The sequence below is a fragment of the Emydura macquarii genome, unplaced genomic scaffold, assembly GCF_026122565.2.
Source record: "Emydura macquarii macquarii isolate MOO-44397 ecotype Brisbane River unplaced genomic scaffold, CSIRO-AGI_Emac_v2 contig_1451, whole genome shotgun sequence".
Lineage (NCBI taxonomy): Eukaryota > Metazoa > Chordata > Testudines > Chelidae > Emydura > Emydura macquarii.
Genome location: NW_027131588.1, coordinates 5600606 through 5614199, shown reverse-complemented (window position 1 = coordinate 5614199; position 13594 = coordinate 5600606). Strand labels below are relative to the sequence as shown.

Below are 13594 nucleotides of genomic sequence, written 5' to 3'. Positions count from 1 at the left end.
GTCCAGGATCAGGGGCCACACAGTCTCAGTCCCTCACTCAGGGCAGCTCCCCTCCAACTGAGGCTTCTCCCTCCCAAACTGAACGCTGACCACTCACCCCCTCCTTCCTTCCTCCTACTGCTCCTGCTACCTCCCTATGGTGAGCCTCTGGTGAACCTCCTTGAGCTCCTTCCCGTGAGCCTTTATAGGGCCGGTTTAATGACCATAAGAGTTTCTGCTCCCTGTTAGCCCATTTCCCGCAGACTTGCTCAGTTGGCTCCACTGCCCTTTGATTAGGGTTCTAGGAGCAGAGAGCTGCTTAACCTTCAGTTCTCAGCCAGCACCCTGTCACAATTATCAAAGTTATATAGGTAAAATTAACCATATATGAACAAAGAATATTATAGCATGTGATCAAATCAAAATACTCTTTGCATGACAATGTGTCTACATTACACCACATTTTGTCACATTTGTTGTAGCATTTTGACATGATCATTCAACTTACAAAAATTCTGTATGCCACCAGACTGAATATGTAGACTTTTGATTTTGAAGATTAGCACAAAGATAAACTTTCTTAGTTTAGAAAGCATAAAAGCAAAGCATCACCTCTAGTTAATTTTTAATGAATAATGGTTTTGACTAAAACATAGAAATGTGTTGGTGTGATTCACTGACTGCTTTGCAAGGTGAAATGAGAATACAATGTAATTCCACAAGGTACTGTATTCTTCTATATCTGTAACAAGTGGGAAAAGAATATATGCACTTTAAGTACCTGGACACAGACTATCAAGAAATTACAGTAAAAGCAATAAATAATTTATGTGATGCCTTACACAAAAAGTTACAGTACAAAGAGCAATCAATTCTTTATTAAACAAATGAAGCAAAAGCCAATGAAAAGTGACAAACCTTCATCTAATGACAAATGGAGAGAGAATTCTCTTTTGTTTTGAGTGAAATAGAAAGAAAGGAAAGAATAAACTCACTAATACTAAAATATTAATTCTAAGCTTCAGAAACTCAGTTTATGTTACTTGCAAGAAAAAACTTTCACTGATTTTCTGGCTAGCAAATGAATCAAATAGTCTGGGACCATGTATAATTTCATGGGCAAGTTAATGATAAGGGAGATGTCATTGATTTGTAAAACTCTACAGAATCATAATTTCAATGGTATCACCCTCCGTGGCATGGCAGGGGGGACTGGCTGCCCTTCCAGCTTCAAGTACTCTAGCTGGTGGATATTTTGATAACACAATGTCATTAGGTATCATTCAAAAGCCCTTTCTCCCCCAAACACAATGGTGTCAAACATGACAAACCTAGAACAATTATGTAAATATATATTCAAGAAAAGGTTTAAACGCTGTTTTTTAAATTATACTTTAACACAGGCATGTCAAACATGGAGCCCTCACAATGTTAAATTGTGGCCCTCAACTGACAGTTCTGTGTTATCAGTTAATACTCAGCACGTGATATCTGATTAATTTTTTTAATGTTACAGATTAGTATATTAGTAAATGGAAAGACTGCTTCAAGTTGATTTTGCTATCATCAGAAAAAAAAATGATTCAGTGGTTATGATTATCAGCTTCATTATGTTAAAAGAGTTGCAATGAGGCACTGGTTAAGATATCAACATCCAGACAGGTGGTATGCACATAGTTACATAACATACATTACATAATTATACATAATCCTCAAGTCACTTATTACAAAATCTTTGTTTTTACTTTAGTCTTGATAATTTTTAGGCAGAAATTGGGAGATGAAAAGTACCAACTAGTCACTGAATCTTTGGAGAATACTACCACAGAGGACTTGGTTAAACACAATGCTCGGTGGCATCTTACATGCTAACATAAGAATGGCCTTACTGGGTCAGATCAATGGTCCATCTAGCTCAGAATCTTGTCTTTTGACAGTGGCCAGTGCCAAATGCTTCAGAGGGAGTGAACAGAACAGGGTAATTATCCAGACCTGGCAGTTCCAGCTTCTGGCAGTCAGAGATTTAGGAACACAGACAGCTCTGACAGGAATCTCTGACTACCTTGGCTAACAGTCATTGATGGACCTATTCTCCATGAATTTACCTAATTCTCTTTTGAACTCAGTTATAATTTTGGCCTTCAAAACATCCCCTTGCAACCTGGGTGATCCCTGGTTCTTGTGTTATGTGAAGAAGTAAATAACATTTCCCTATGCACTTTCTCCACACCATTTATGATTTTATTGACCTCTATCATGTCCCCCTTTAGTTGTTTCCTTTCTAAGGTGAACAATCCCAGTTTTTTAATCTCTCCTTGTATGGAATCTATTCCATATCCCTAATCATTTATGCTGCCCTTGTTTTGTACTTTTTCTAAATCTAATATATTTTTTGTTGAGATGGGGCAACCAGAACTTCATTCAGTATTCAAGGTGTGGGTTTATCCTGGATTTATATAGTGGCATTATGATATTTTCTGTCTTATTATCTATCCCTTTCCTAGTGGTTCCTAACATTGTTAGCTTTTTTGACTGCTGCTGCACACTGAGCAATTGCTTTGAGATAACCAACTATACATACAAAATGATGAAGTCCAAATTAACTCTTGCCACTCATGAAAGAGACCTTAGAGTCATTGAAGTTAGTTATGTTTTCCAATTTGCATTACTTTGTACTTATCAACATTAAATTTCATCTGCCATGTTGTTACCCAGTCACCCTGTTTCGTGAGATCCCTTTGTAACTCTTTGCAGTCAGCTTTGGACTTAACTAACTTGAGTAGTTTTGTGTCACCTTCAAAATTTGCCACCTTACTGTTTACCTCCTTTTCCAGATCACTTTTAACCAATTACTGATCGATGAGACAACTTTTCCTCTTATCCCAGGACTGGGATACTTGCTTTGTTTAAGACCCTTTGATTTAAGACCTAGTCAAAGGCTTTCCGAAAGTCCCAGTACCCTATATCAATCACCCTTCTCCACATACTTGTTGATACCCTCAAAAAATGCTAATAGATTGATAAGGCATAATTTCCCGTTACAAAAGCCATGTTGATTCTTTCCCAAGCGTTCATTTATGTGTCTCATAATTCTGTTCTTTACTATAGTTTCAACCAATTTGCCTGGTATTGAAGTTAGACTTACCAACCTGTAACTGCTATAATCAAGGCACCCTTAAGCTGAATTTGGCAAAGTTGGAAAATAAGTACATTGAGCAGCAGGAAAAAGTTAAACATGCCAGGGCAAGTGCCAGCTGTTGACAAGTCTTTGCTGCTCTTTATTCAATCTGTCATGACTGCTAACTGGAATTTGCACCCCTCAGCACTTTTGCTTTAGATTTAACCAGCTATTCTGCAAATCATTGCCTTGTAACTCGCTGAAATAAGGTGTAGAGAAGTCTAACTTTGACACGTGGGAGGAACTTTGAAATGGAAATCGGGTTGTTAAGAGGTCAACAGTTCCTTTCTGTACACTTGGTTCCGATGAGGCACTAGAACACAAAAACAGACCAATCACACCAGTTATGTGTGAAATATCTTGAGCTCCCAAATCAATCCTTCAGCTAATCAAATGTTTCTATGCAAAGACCAGATGCTCACTACCCTAAAAATATTAAGCAAGCAGCTTGCCTTGTATGGAGACGTGTGACTGTGGCACAGAAGAGGATCAATGTGACATTGTGCCTAGCAGTGGTGCCCTAAACAAAGACAACACTTATGATTTTGATGAATAAATGTTTTCTGTCCTACATGTCAGCAGTGACTTACCTAGGATTTCCCTTTGTCGTCAGATATTTAGGGAATCAAATATTTGTTTACCACTCTACAAGTCAATGTAATCTGCTGTGCTAGTACTTACAGATGCTGTGTTTATAAAGTATAATGGGGCCCTAAACCTGATTGGGACCTGAGGGGAATTAAAATAAACAACAACAAACGTAATAACCTATTCATCACTAAATAAGAAAACCACTAAATAGACAGAGATGTAGGAAAATTGTAAGAATGTGAAGGGAAAGAACAAAAGGATGTGTTTTGCAACCCACCATGGAATTCAGGTAAGTAACCAATCACTGCATTGTTGGGCAAACAAATAAAAATATAGAAACCAGATTTAAACTAATGCTAAGATGACAGTAAATATTAAGCATGCATAATATATTAAAGGTAACCCTATCACAGTCACAACTTCATTTTGTTATATAATCTTATGTAACTACTGCTTTTGCCATTAAGTATTCAGGAGAACTGACCACAGGTGGCATAGGCTAATTATTTACATACTACCATATGTGAGCATAGGTGTGTGGTTTGGATATGTATATGCAAAAGCATCCAAAAGGAAATACATGAATACAACCATAAAGGAAGATTAAGAAAATTAGACTGCCCAAACAGCTTTCCACCTCCAGAAATTTGAGCCAGGAGACATTTGAAGATTAAAATCCTGAAACAGGAAATCGCATTACATACCACTTTTTATATTCTCTACTACACCAATATATGTTTTCTAATACCACAATATAGTCTCTACTACACTTTTTATATTCTCTACTACACCAATATATGTTTTCTAATACCACAATATATTCTCTACTACACTTTTTATATTCTCTACTACACCAATATATGTTTTCTAATACCACAATATATTCTCTACTACACTTCTTATATTCTCTACTACAACAATATATTTAAAAATTTACCTGTTTTGCTAACAACTTCCTGTAATTCAGCCACAGAACTGATTATTGCAGCAAGAAGGTCAGAACTGGTAAACCAGCTGAGTGCTTGAAGACAATGGATTTGTTCCTTTTTGTGTTCTATGAAACAAAATGTAATAAAAAGTAACATTGGATGAGATATATGGCACACTACAAGCTGCAGCTGTTCAAGAAATCGATCAAAATAAAGTTTACACAAAATTCATGCCAGGATTCTACTTTTCTTTCAAGAAAGTTTAGATGGTATTGACATGCACTATGCACTTTCAGCTGTTATATGGGAAAATAATTATTTGTTCTTTTGTTTATCACTTCCTCTTACTTGGAGGAACCATGAAATAAGTAAATGTGTTTTTCTTTACCTTCATACTACAATAAATGTATAATGTTTTTAAAGTTATTGTATTCTGCAAATGATGGCTTACTAATCCCATACCAACACTGTTTTCTTTTTAGTATGAAATACACATGACATAGCATGACACATAACATGGCATTTTGGTTTTTAAATTCTGCCCTTTTCTCTGGATCTCCATTTGTTGGAGACTTCACAGGGCAGTGACCTGCCAGATAGAACAATACTGAAATATTTGCATCCTCTTTTTCTGCAACGGTAATATAAATCTATCACAAATACGTGATTATGCCATTCTGTACACACAGCATTCAGCCATTCAATAAACAGGTGGAAAATATTTGCATTTCGGGGAGCTTCTGATCCAATATGTGCATACAAATATTTTTTTCAAGTTGTTAAATCTACGTTCACTACTCTATTTGTCTTTACACATTATTATTAGATAAAATAATAATAATTTAAACACCCACAGTGTAATCTGACATAACACTATAAAACAATGAATTGATTATCTTACTTGATAGATTACGTTTCTCCTTGGCCTCTCCTATGCAAACTAGGATTCCTATGCCTTCTTTGAAACCATCTACCCAGGAGAAAAGAGAGCTACTTGACTGCCCCAAAATTTGAAGTCTGTGTGCTGCCAGAACTGCAATAACACCTTTCCGGAATACACGTATCATGCCTTTGAAATGCTTTTTCTTTATCTTCACTTCATCTTGCCTCTTTTCGTCTACATCAGACAAAGCATAGACCAGAGTCCTAATTTCCTCTTTGAGTACTTCATAGGTATGGACCTGATCCTGGAGAAAGTCTCTTTGTGTAGACAAGGCACATAATCGGCTGTATAGAGGATATAAGGCACCACTCATTAGTGCACAGGCTGCCAGAAGAGATGTATGTTCCTTTTGTGTCTGTATTAATATACTTTTCAAGTGTGAATTTTCATGAATCAACTGCTCTCGTGCTTTTTCAATGACAGAACATCTTTCCTTGGCTTTTTCTGCAATTTCTTGATATTTCTGTAAAAACAGAAGGGGATTTTAACTATTTAGAGCATAGTTTTTAAAATAAAAAATATCTACTGAACTCTACACTAACTAAAGCTAAAAGAAAAAGCTTATTTATTTCATTTTTTTCTCCCTCTTCTTTTCTGTTTAGTTCAAACACAGCAGTGATTTAAATAAAAGAATCACAATAGAAATTATCAGATTCAGGTACGTCAACAGAATTATTTTAACTTTTCTCTATCTTTGGAGGACAGTCATGAAGTAAATATAAAGTACATCAGTGGTTCACTAATGGTTTATCACGCTACTCCAACAAGAATATGGACTCTAAATTGTTAGCTCTCATTATTGCAATAGAAGATAGCATTGTATCCTCAATCAGCTTATCTGCAAGCAACACCAGATTGAATTTTTAGAAAGAACAACTATGTTGCTATTCAAAGTAGAAGAGAAGTTAAATTAGAAGAAAGAGGATTGAAAAATAGAGGAAAAGCTGGGGGGATAAAACTAGACAGATTGGCAACTGCTGGGAAGGGGAAGCAAAGGCAATTCCTTACTTAGTAATCCACCCCACTTATATATTCATAGATTAATTACATTTCAAACCCAATTGTGTTTTCAAGAGAACACTGTAGTAAATATTTTTTGTTTTTATTTTGGTGGCTCTATTTTTCAATTTATAAAACTTGATTTATAAACTTTAAATATGCAAAGGTTTAAAACAGTAAAATATTTATTAAGAACTAGTTAAATAATTTTCTTAGACTATGTACATGTGACCTGAGCCTTATGGAAGGCACGTTATTTAAAAAATAAAATAAAATAAAATTTCAGCTTAAAATCCAATCCATAATCAAATCTGTCCCTTTCAGAGACTGAACAGATGAGCCTTATATCATCATGCTTTTAAGATCAACAGACTTTACCTCTAAGCTGGTAACCAAACCAAATTTCAGAACCATGAATCTGTCACCAAAACCAACCTTCCTCCAGACCCTGAACATTCAAATAGGCCAGGTGTTCCTAAATATTAATCTAGGTTACCTAGATTGAAGGTATCAGTGGTTTATAGAAGAATATTAAATAGGGTTTGTATAATCAGTTTAGTTAGATATTAAAATAATTTACTGTAGTTAATGTGCAGAAATAAAAACAAGGAAGCTACTTGTAGAAGAACAAAGTTACGTGACTAGGGCCAAATTGAAATTTACCTGGAAAAGTAAAATGCAGTGCTTGAATGGAAGCAAGTTTATAGAATATTATAACAAACTTCCCTTTCCTTCTGATGTTGATTGAACAAGTGTGGGAGAAGGGATGAGGACTGGGGGAGTTGTACAGGGAAAAAGCCTGAGTCTACTATTATCATTTTCATTTTGAGTCCACGATAAAAATAAAAGGAAGACTATTTGGTAGAAATTTATATAAAGGTGCAGTATTTGAAGTAAAATCAAATTTTCAATACAAGTAAATCATTCCCCACTTATACCTGTACTCATTGCTGAACCTTTTTTTTGATGAGGGAAGTCACTATAAGGAAAGATCAGAGGCAAAAGAGGTATCAGTGGTTTACAGAAGAATATTAAATAGAGTTTGTACAATCAGTTTAGTTAGATATTAAAATAATTTACTGTAGTTAGTGTGCAGAAATAAAAACAAGAAAGCTATTTGGAGAAGAACCAAGTTATATGACCAGGGCCACAGTCATACCTTATTTATACACATACACTAATTTACAAATAGTGAAAATACTTAAACTGCATCAGAATTATGGCACAGGACAGCAGACACATATTCTCCAGGTGGAAGATTACTGGCTGTATGGAAAAGGCAGGAAGCATGAGCTTGGAACTGTGTAAATCCCTAAGATCCTCATGGAATCCCAGATAGTGCCTGGAGTTCCTGTACTTCTCTCCAGTGACTTGATCCCTTGTGTACTATGAGAACTGCAGGTGCTCAGCATTTGTGAAAATTAAGTCACGTCTTTAGGATCTTAAAAAGGGATTTAGGTGCCTTACTTTAGACACCTTATCCAAGTTTGAAAATATAGAAATTTATAAGACTTGTTTTACCACACTCTACAAATCATATGGCTATATCTCGAGATCTAGATTTAGCTACTAATGCACACAGTCCCATAAATGTAGTTTTGTTTTCACCTAATATCTGAGTTATTTTACTACCAGACATTGCATGGAATTTCTATCTAAAAAATGTTGCACCTCTGAACTCTGACCCCCTTTCCTGCATCTTCATTCCAGCATTCTCAGGTTAACTACTCCCCCAAATTGTCCTTCCTCTCACCTTAGTTCTAAACTGTCAGTCTCCCCTTTTTGCAGTCTGAACTATACATTGGACTCCATCTAGCGTACTATTCCAACCTGCAACATAACATTAGTGCTAGATCACCTGTACTCTCAGCAGCAGACCAAGCACCTCTGGGGAAATGGTCTGGTTTGAGCATTCTGGACTGAAGATACAGAAAAGAGAGACAGATCAGAAACACACCATTTTTAATGGAAGAGGACACAGGTGATCCCTTTATCTGAAATTGATGGACACTCTTCTGGCAATAAAATACATATATAAAACTTCAGTTAAAACAAAAGCTATATTTATATGATATAAAATGTTTAAATATATACGGAAACAGCTATAAATGGTGTTCAAACTCTGGACTTTTTTCACCATTGATTTCAGTTCAGAACTCCTGCCTTGCTTCTCTTACTTCCTGAGTGCTAGCAGAAAAGTGGCAGCTTCCATGAAATAAGCTCAGAAAAGCTGAACCTTCAAGATACTTCTTGAATAACACTGTTACTTTATTATATGTGATAATAGTTGGAATGCTTAACTATAAAATGTAGAAGAGTTTTTCTTCAGTTGTTTTCTTCGTGAACCATAATAAATGTTGCAAGAAAATAAGAGTATTCTTAGCATGAAGGAAGAGAAAGAAGAAGGAAAGAAAGAAAAGAGAAGAAAATCCATGCAGAAAATGTTATTTTATTAATTTTACAGGGAATATCAATAGTTAAATGAACTTTATAAGTGCTTATGATATTTGTGTTGGTGTTGGAATTAAGTCTATAGAAGCCAAATGTATGTAATATACTTTCATTTTAGTATTTCTAGCTATGTAGAAATGCATTAAGTGGATTAATGTCAATTTGATTTACAGGATTTATTGCGTCACTATTCTATTTTAAAATTAAGTTTGTTCATCTACGAAGTCTTTGGGGCTACTGCATTATTTACAGGCCTTATTCTGCAAGAATCAAATACTATCTGATACTGTGTCTGAAAAGCACTAAATAGGTGATTTGATTTGGAAACCAATTTATAGTTCTTAGCTCTCAGAGATGACAGGGCAGCATTTAAATAAGCACATTTAAGGTACAGTCCCTGTTGGTCTATCAAATACCAGCACTGGCATTCTGTACTCTGTTTAATGCTTATTTTTTAAAATGTGTAATACTGCAAGATGAGAAATATGAACAAAACCTAAAATCATTTAAAAGGTATATAAATTATTCTTTCACCATAAACACAGGTTTAAAAGAGGAAACTACCTCTCTTTTCTTTTTTACAATAATTTTAAATTGTTTTTGTCTTACTCTACATTGTTTCTAATATCTTCTTAGAAGCTTAAAAGTATATTTTTTTGAAAGAGATAGCAAGGTTTGCTCCTTTAAGAGCGGCAGGCTGATTTCCTGGAGCGTATGAGCTTTGAGTGATGTCTTACTGGGTTAAAGAACTCTGTGGACTTCAAGAATCATTAACAAAAATTAGACACTCCCCCGGAGAGTAGAACTCTATTTTATCCTATTTCTTGCTGGGTCCTTATCCTTTATGTTGGCAAGAAGACAGATTGCAAACTAGAGGCTTAATGACACTTGGACTTCAAAAGGTTTCACTGTATTTCAACTATTTTATTTTTATATCTTACAACACTGACTTTTGACACAATTGCAATATACCAAAGTCCTCAGCTAATTCACCTGCTTCTTCTGTAAAAAGCACTGCTTCTTAATAAAACATGTCAATGCAACACAATGATATTTTTTCTCCCTAGAGGATATTTTTCCTTTCCAATTTAGCAAACCTTGTTATATTTCTAATAAAGCTGAAATTAACATTCCTCTTTTTTTGTTAATAGCTTTAGGTTTTTGTTTCTACCCCGATGTCACTGAGGAGATCAATGCATCTAAAGCCATAATTCATATTAGTTTTAGTGGACCCCATTAAATGGTGAAAACTGTTTTTGCTTTTGTTTTTTTTTTAGTTACTTGTAAAGCCAGGATATGGAAATCACAGGACATTTCCTACATGTCGATACATATTCTGAAGAAATGGCTTGTCTGAAACAAGGGAGTACATTCCACATATTCATTCAGTTTCTCAAAACAGACATTTACAAATGAATATTTTTATTTCAGACGAAAGGAAATTTATTGGCAGACCCTGTTCAAGATGATCCTATTAACATGCAATCGGAGGATCTTATTCTTCCCACAAAAGCACTGGAAGTTACATTCATTTTAAGCCCAGTTGTCAATGAGGAACCCCTGGGCATCCTCTAACACTATAGTCATTCTTATTTGTTGGTACTCTGTGACGAGGCCACTTTGAGAGTTTCTGCTCTACAGAAGAACACTGAAACTGCTTTCTAATTAGGTCATCTAATTAACTGAGAACAATAGTTGTAGAGTATTATCTAGTAGCACCCAGAGACCCCAGTTGAGATCGGGGGCCCTGAATGAGACAGGCTGAGGACAGAAGCACTGCCAGGTATCATTACAATACTGGCACAAATTGCAGTGTTATATTTTAATAGTAAAAAGCCAGTTATTGAAATCTCACATTGCACTTTGGAAGGCTTACTGCACCAATACAATACTAACCATCCAAAAGTCTCAAAGTAGCATTACTCATGTTGCTGTCAATTAATTTAATGACCTCATCAAAAGGTTTCCAAGGTGTACCCCTCTGCAGAGACAGTTCTCAGTGTTGTTGTATACTAATACTGATGATTGCCTGCAAAATTAAATACAGCTTGGGAGTCCCTTATTTAAACTTTTAAACAATTGTCAGTGGTGAATGCCTAGAAGGAAGCATGATGATCACAGGGATGTGGGCTCTCTTCCTGGCTTTACAAGTTACTTGCTATGAGTCTTTCGGGGAGTCACTTAACTATTTCCCCATCTATCAGATTAACTTAATAATAATTTCCTATCTCAAAGAAGTGTTGCCAAGCGTAATTCATTAATGTTTGTAATGCACTTTGAGATCTTTGGGTGGAAGACACTATACAAGTGCAAAATATCATTATTATATTTTTCTGATGATGTCACCAGTATTCTCATTTTGTGCCATTACTGTGTTTATTTCTTCACTTGAACAAGTAAATCAAAAGTAATTTTTCTCCATGCAAAAGAAAATGTTAAGAATCTAGCATTCATCACTGAAATACTGTAAAATATATATAAAATAGAATTTAAAAAATCAAATGACAAAAATGTTGGATCAAATTCAGGTCCAGCACCAATTTCCCTAAAAATGACAGGAAAAGCAATGGTGCAAAAACAACTAACTAATAGCAACCCCCCATTGTCCAGGTCCAAGGATACATCCATGGAGAACCCTGGAGAGTGTAGACCATGGCCTGATTTTCTATAACTTGCATTTTGTGTAGTCATTTATACCTGTGCAAAGTGTGCATAAAATAAGCTGTCATTCTGATTTGATAGAGATTTAGACCCACTCCAGACAGATGTGACTACACAGGATGGAGTACTGTGGAAAAATCAGTCACCTTGACTTTTCGGGGGCTCAAAAACAAGAATTCACACCTTGCATTTCTCCTCCTGGAGTTCTTTTGTCCTGCTTATACATAAATTGAAAAGGTCATCCTGAGTTTGGGCTAACACAGCATTTCCCAAACTTTTGAAAGCTGAACTCCCGCTCAGGAAAGTGAAATTAATCATGTCCCCTTTCAACCATACCACATCAGCAGGACAATAAGGGAAAGGGAAGACAGGGACTGCATTGGTACTGAGATATAGGAGGGACCTCTACCTCTAGGTAATTAGCTGGAGTCCCATCCACGTCGCTAAGGACAGGAAAACAAAACAAAACAAAACCCACTATCACACTTCTGTCTAAACAGAGAAGTAAAAAAGCTAAAAGGGCAAAAAAACTATCTTCTCAACAAGAAGTGGACCATCCTGGCGAGGGTTGAGGCACATTGGCAGGTCATTGTGTGTAACTTTTATCTGTCCTGAGAGACCTTGAGTTTCCAGAGTTGACAATCTTCCACCTTTCATGAAAACATTAAACTTCAAGCTTAGAGCACATAACTCAAGTCATAGTTATTTGTCTCATTGTAGTGACTGAAACAAAGTGGATTATTACACTGTTTAATATTGTTATCACTACTACTAATTTGCTCCTGGTATCAGAATTTATATGAATAATTTCATTCAAGAGTGAATTCAAATCTACAAATACTCAGAAAGGGTGGTCATATTGGAAAAAGCAAGTGAGGCTCTCTCTAATTCTACAAAGAAATCTATCTTTTCACTGTATAGCTTCAACCTCTTAAAAGGGAAATACAACTGCAGGATCTCATTAAGCAATGCATTTCAGGAATGTTTTAACAGAAAGTCATTCATTTCCTAAAGTAAGTAAAAGTTAATAGCAAAAGAATACTTAAAATAAAAAAATACATACTGAAATTCCCAAGCAACTTTAAACTGGTTTGGAACTCAAAAACACTGAAATAATATACTAAATATTTAAAGAAAAAAATTAGAGGTTTAGAGCTCTCTGGAACAAGTACAGTACCTGTGCCCTTGCATGAACTTCCCCAAGGAGTCCAGAGTACTGCTGCTCCAACTCCTTTTTCTGTTTCTGCCAACAGCTTTCCTGTGCTTTCATCTGTTCAGCCACTTTGTTAAAAGTGTCTTCCTGGGTCTGCTGAAGTTCCCTCATGGTATCAGACTTGTTCTTACAAATATATTCTAGATGAGATATCTGCATCACAGGCATTTAAAAAAAGACTTCTTATTAAACAAAAATGCTCCTTTGCATTTGTTTTAAATCCTAATTTAAGCAGAGATTCTTTTGGTAGAAAACCTTGATTGTATTTTCTTCAGACAGCTCAGAAGTAAAACTCTAAGCATATCATAGGTCTCCTGCTTAAATCTGTCTTTAAAACCCACTTCTTCAAAAAAAAATTCCAACCTATGCTGATCTCATCAATGTTGTCATCTTTGTAGCCTCCTGAATAGATGCCTAGGTGTTATCTGGATCTTTGTTGGAATCCTTCTGGACAAGGGCCTTAACTTTCTTGTTTTGAAATGTGCAGTGTACAATTATGGTGCTATATAATTAATAATCCTAGCACAATAATCATACAGCAAGTGATTATGAAAATTGGAGGTTGCCATTTTTATGTAATGTTTTATTTGAAAACCAAAGCATTACTCGTATTTGCTGAGTATTAAAACAATTTGAGAGAGCTTTACAGT

At 35.5% G+C, this 13594-nt stretch overlaps 1 protein-coding gene across 4 annotated transcripts in view; it reads right to left on the bottom strand.

Moving 5' to 3' along the window:
* CCDC171 (coiled-coil domain containing 171) overlaps nt 1–13594 on the bottom strand; it is a 189762-nt gene that overhangs the window by 92720 nt on the left and 83448 nt on the right. For all 4 annotated transcript variants that reach the window (XM_067553117.1, XM_067553118.1, XM_067553119.1 and 1 more), the window contains 3 exons: nt 12909–13097; nt 5579–6083; nt 4686–4802 (listed from right to left, as the gene is read on the bottom strand). In XM_067553117.1, coding sequence (XP_067409218.1) covers nt 4686–4802; nt 5579–6083; nt 12909–13097 — 811 coding nt within the window. The remainder of the gene's footprint in view (nt 1–4685; nt 4803–5578; nt 6084–12908; nt 13098–13594) is intronic.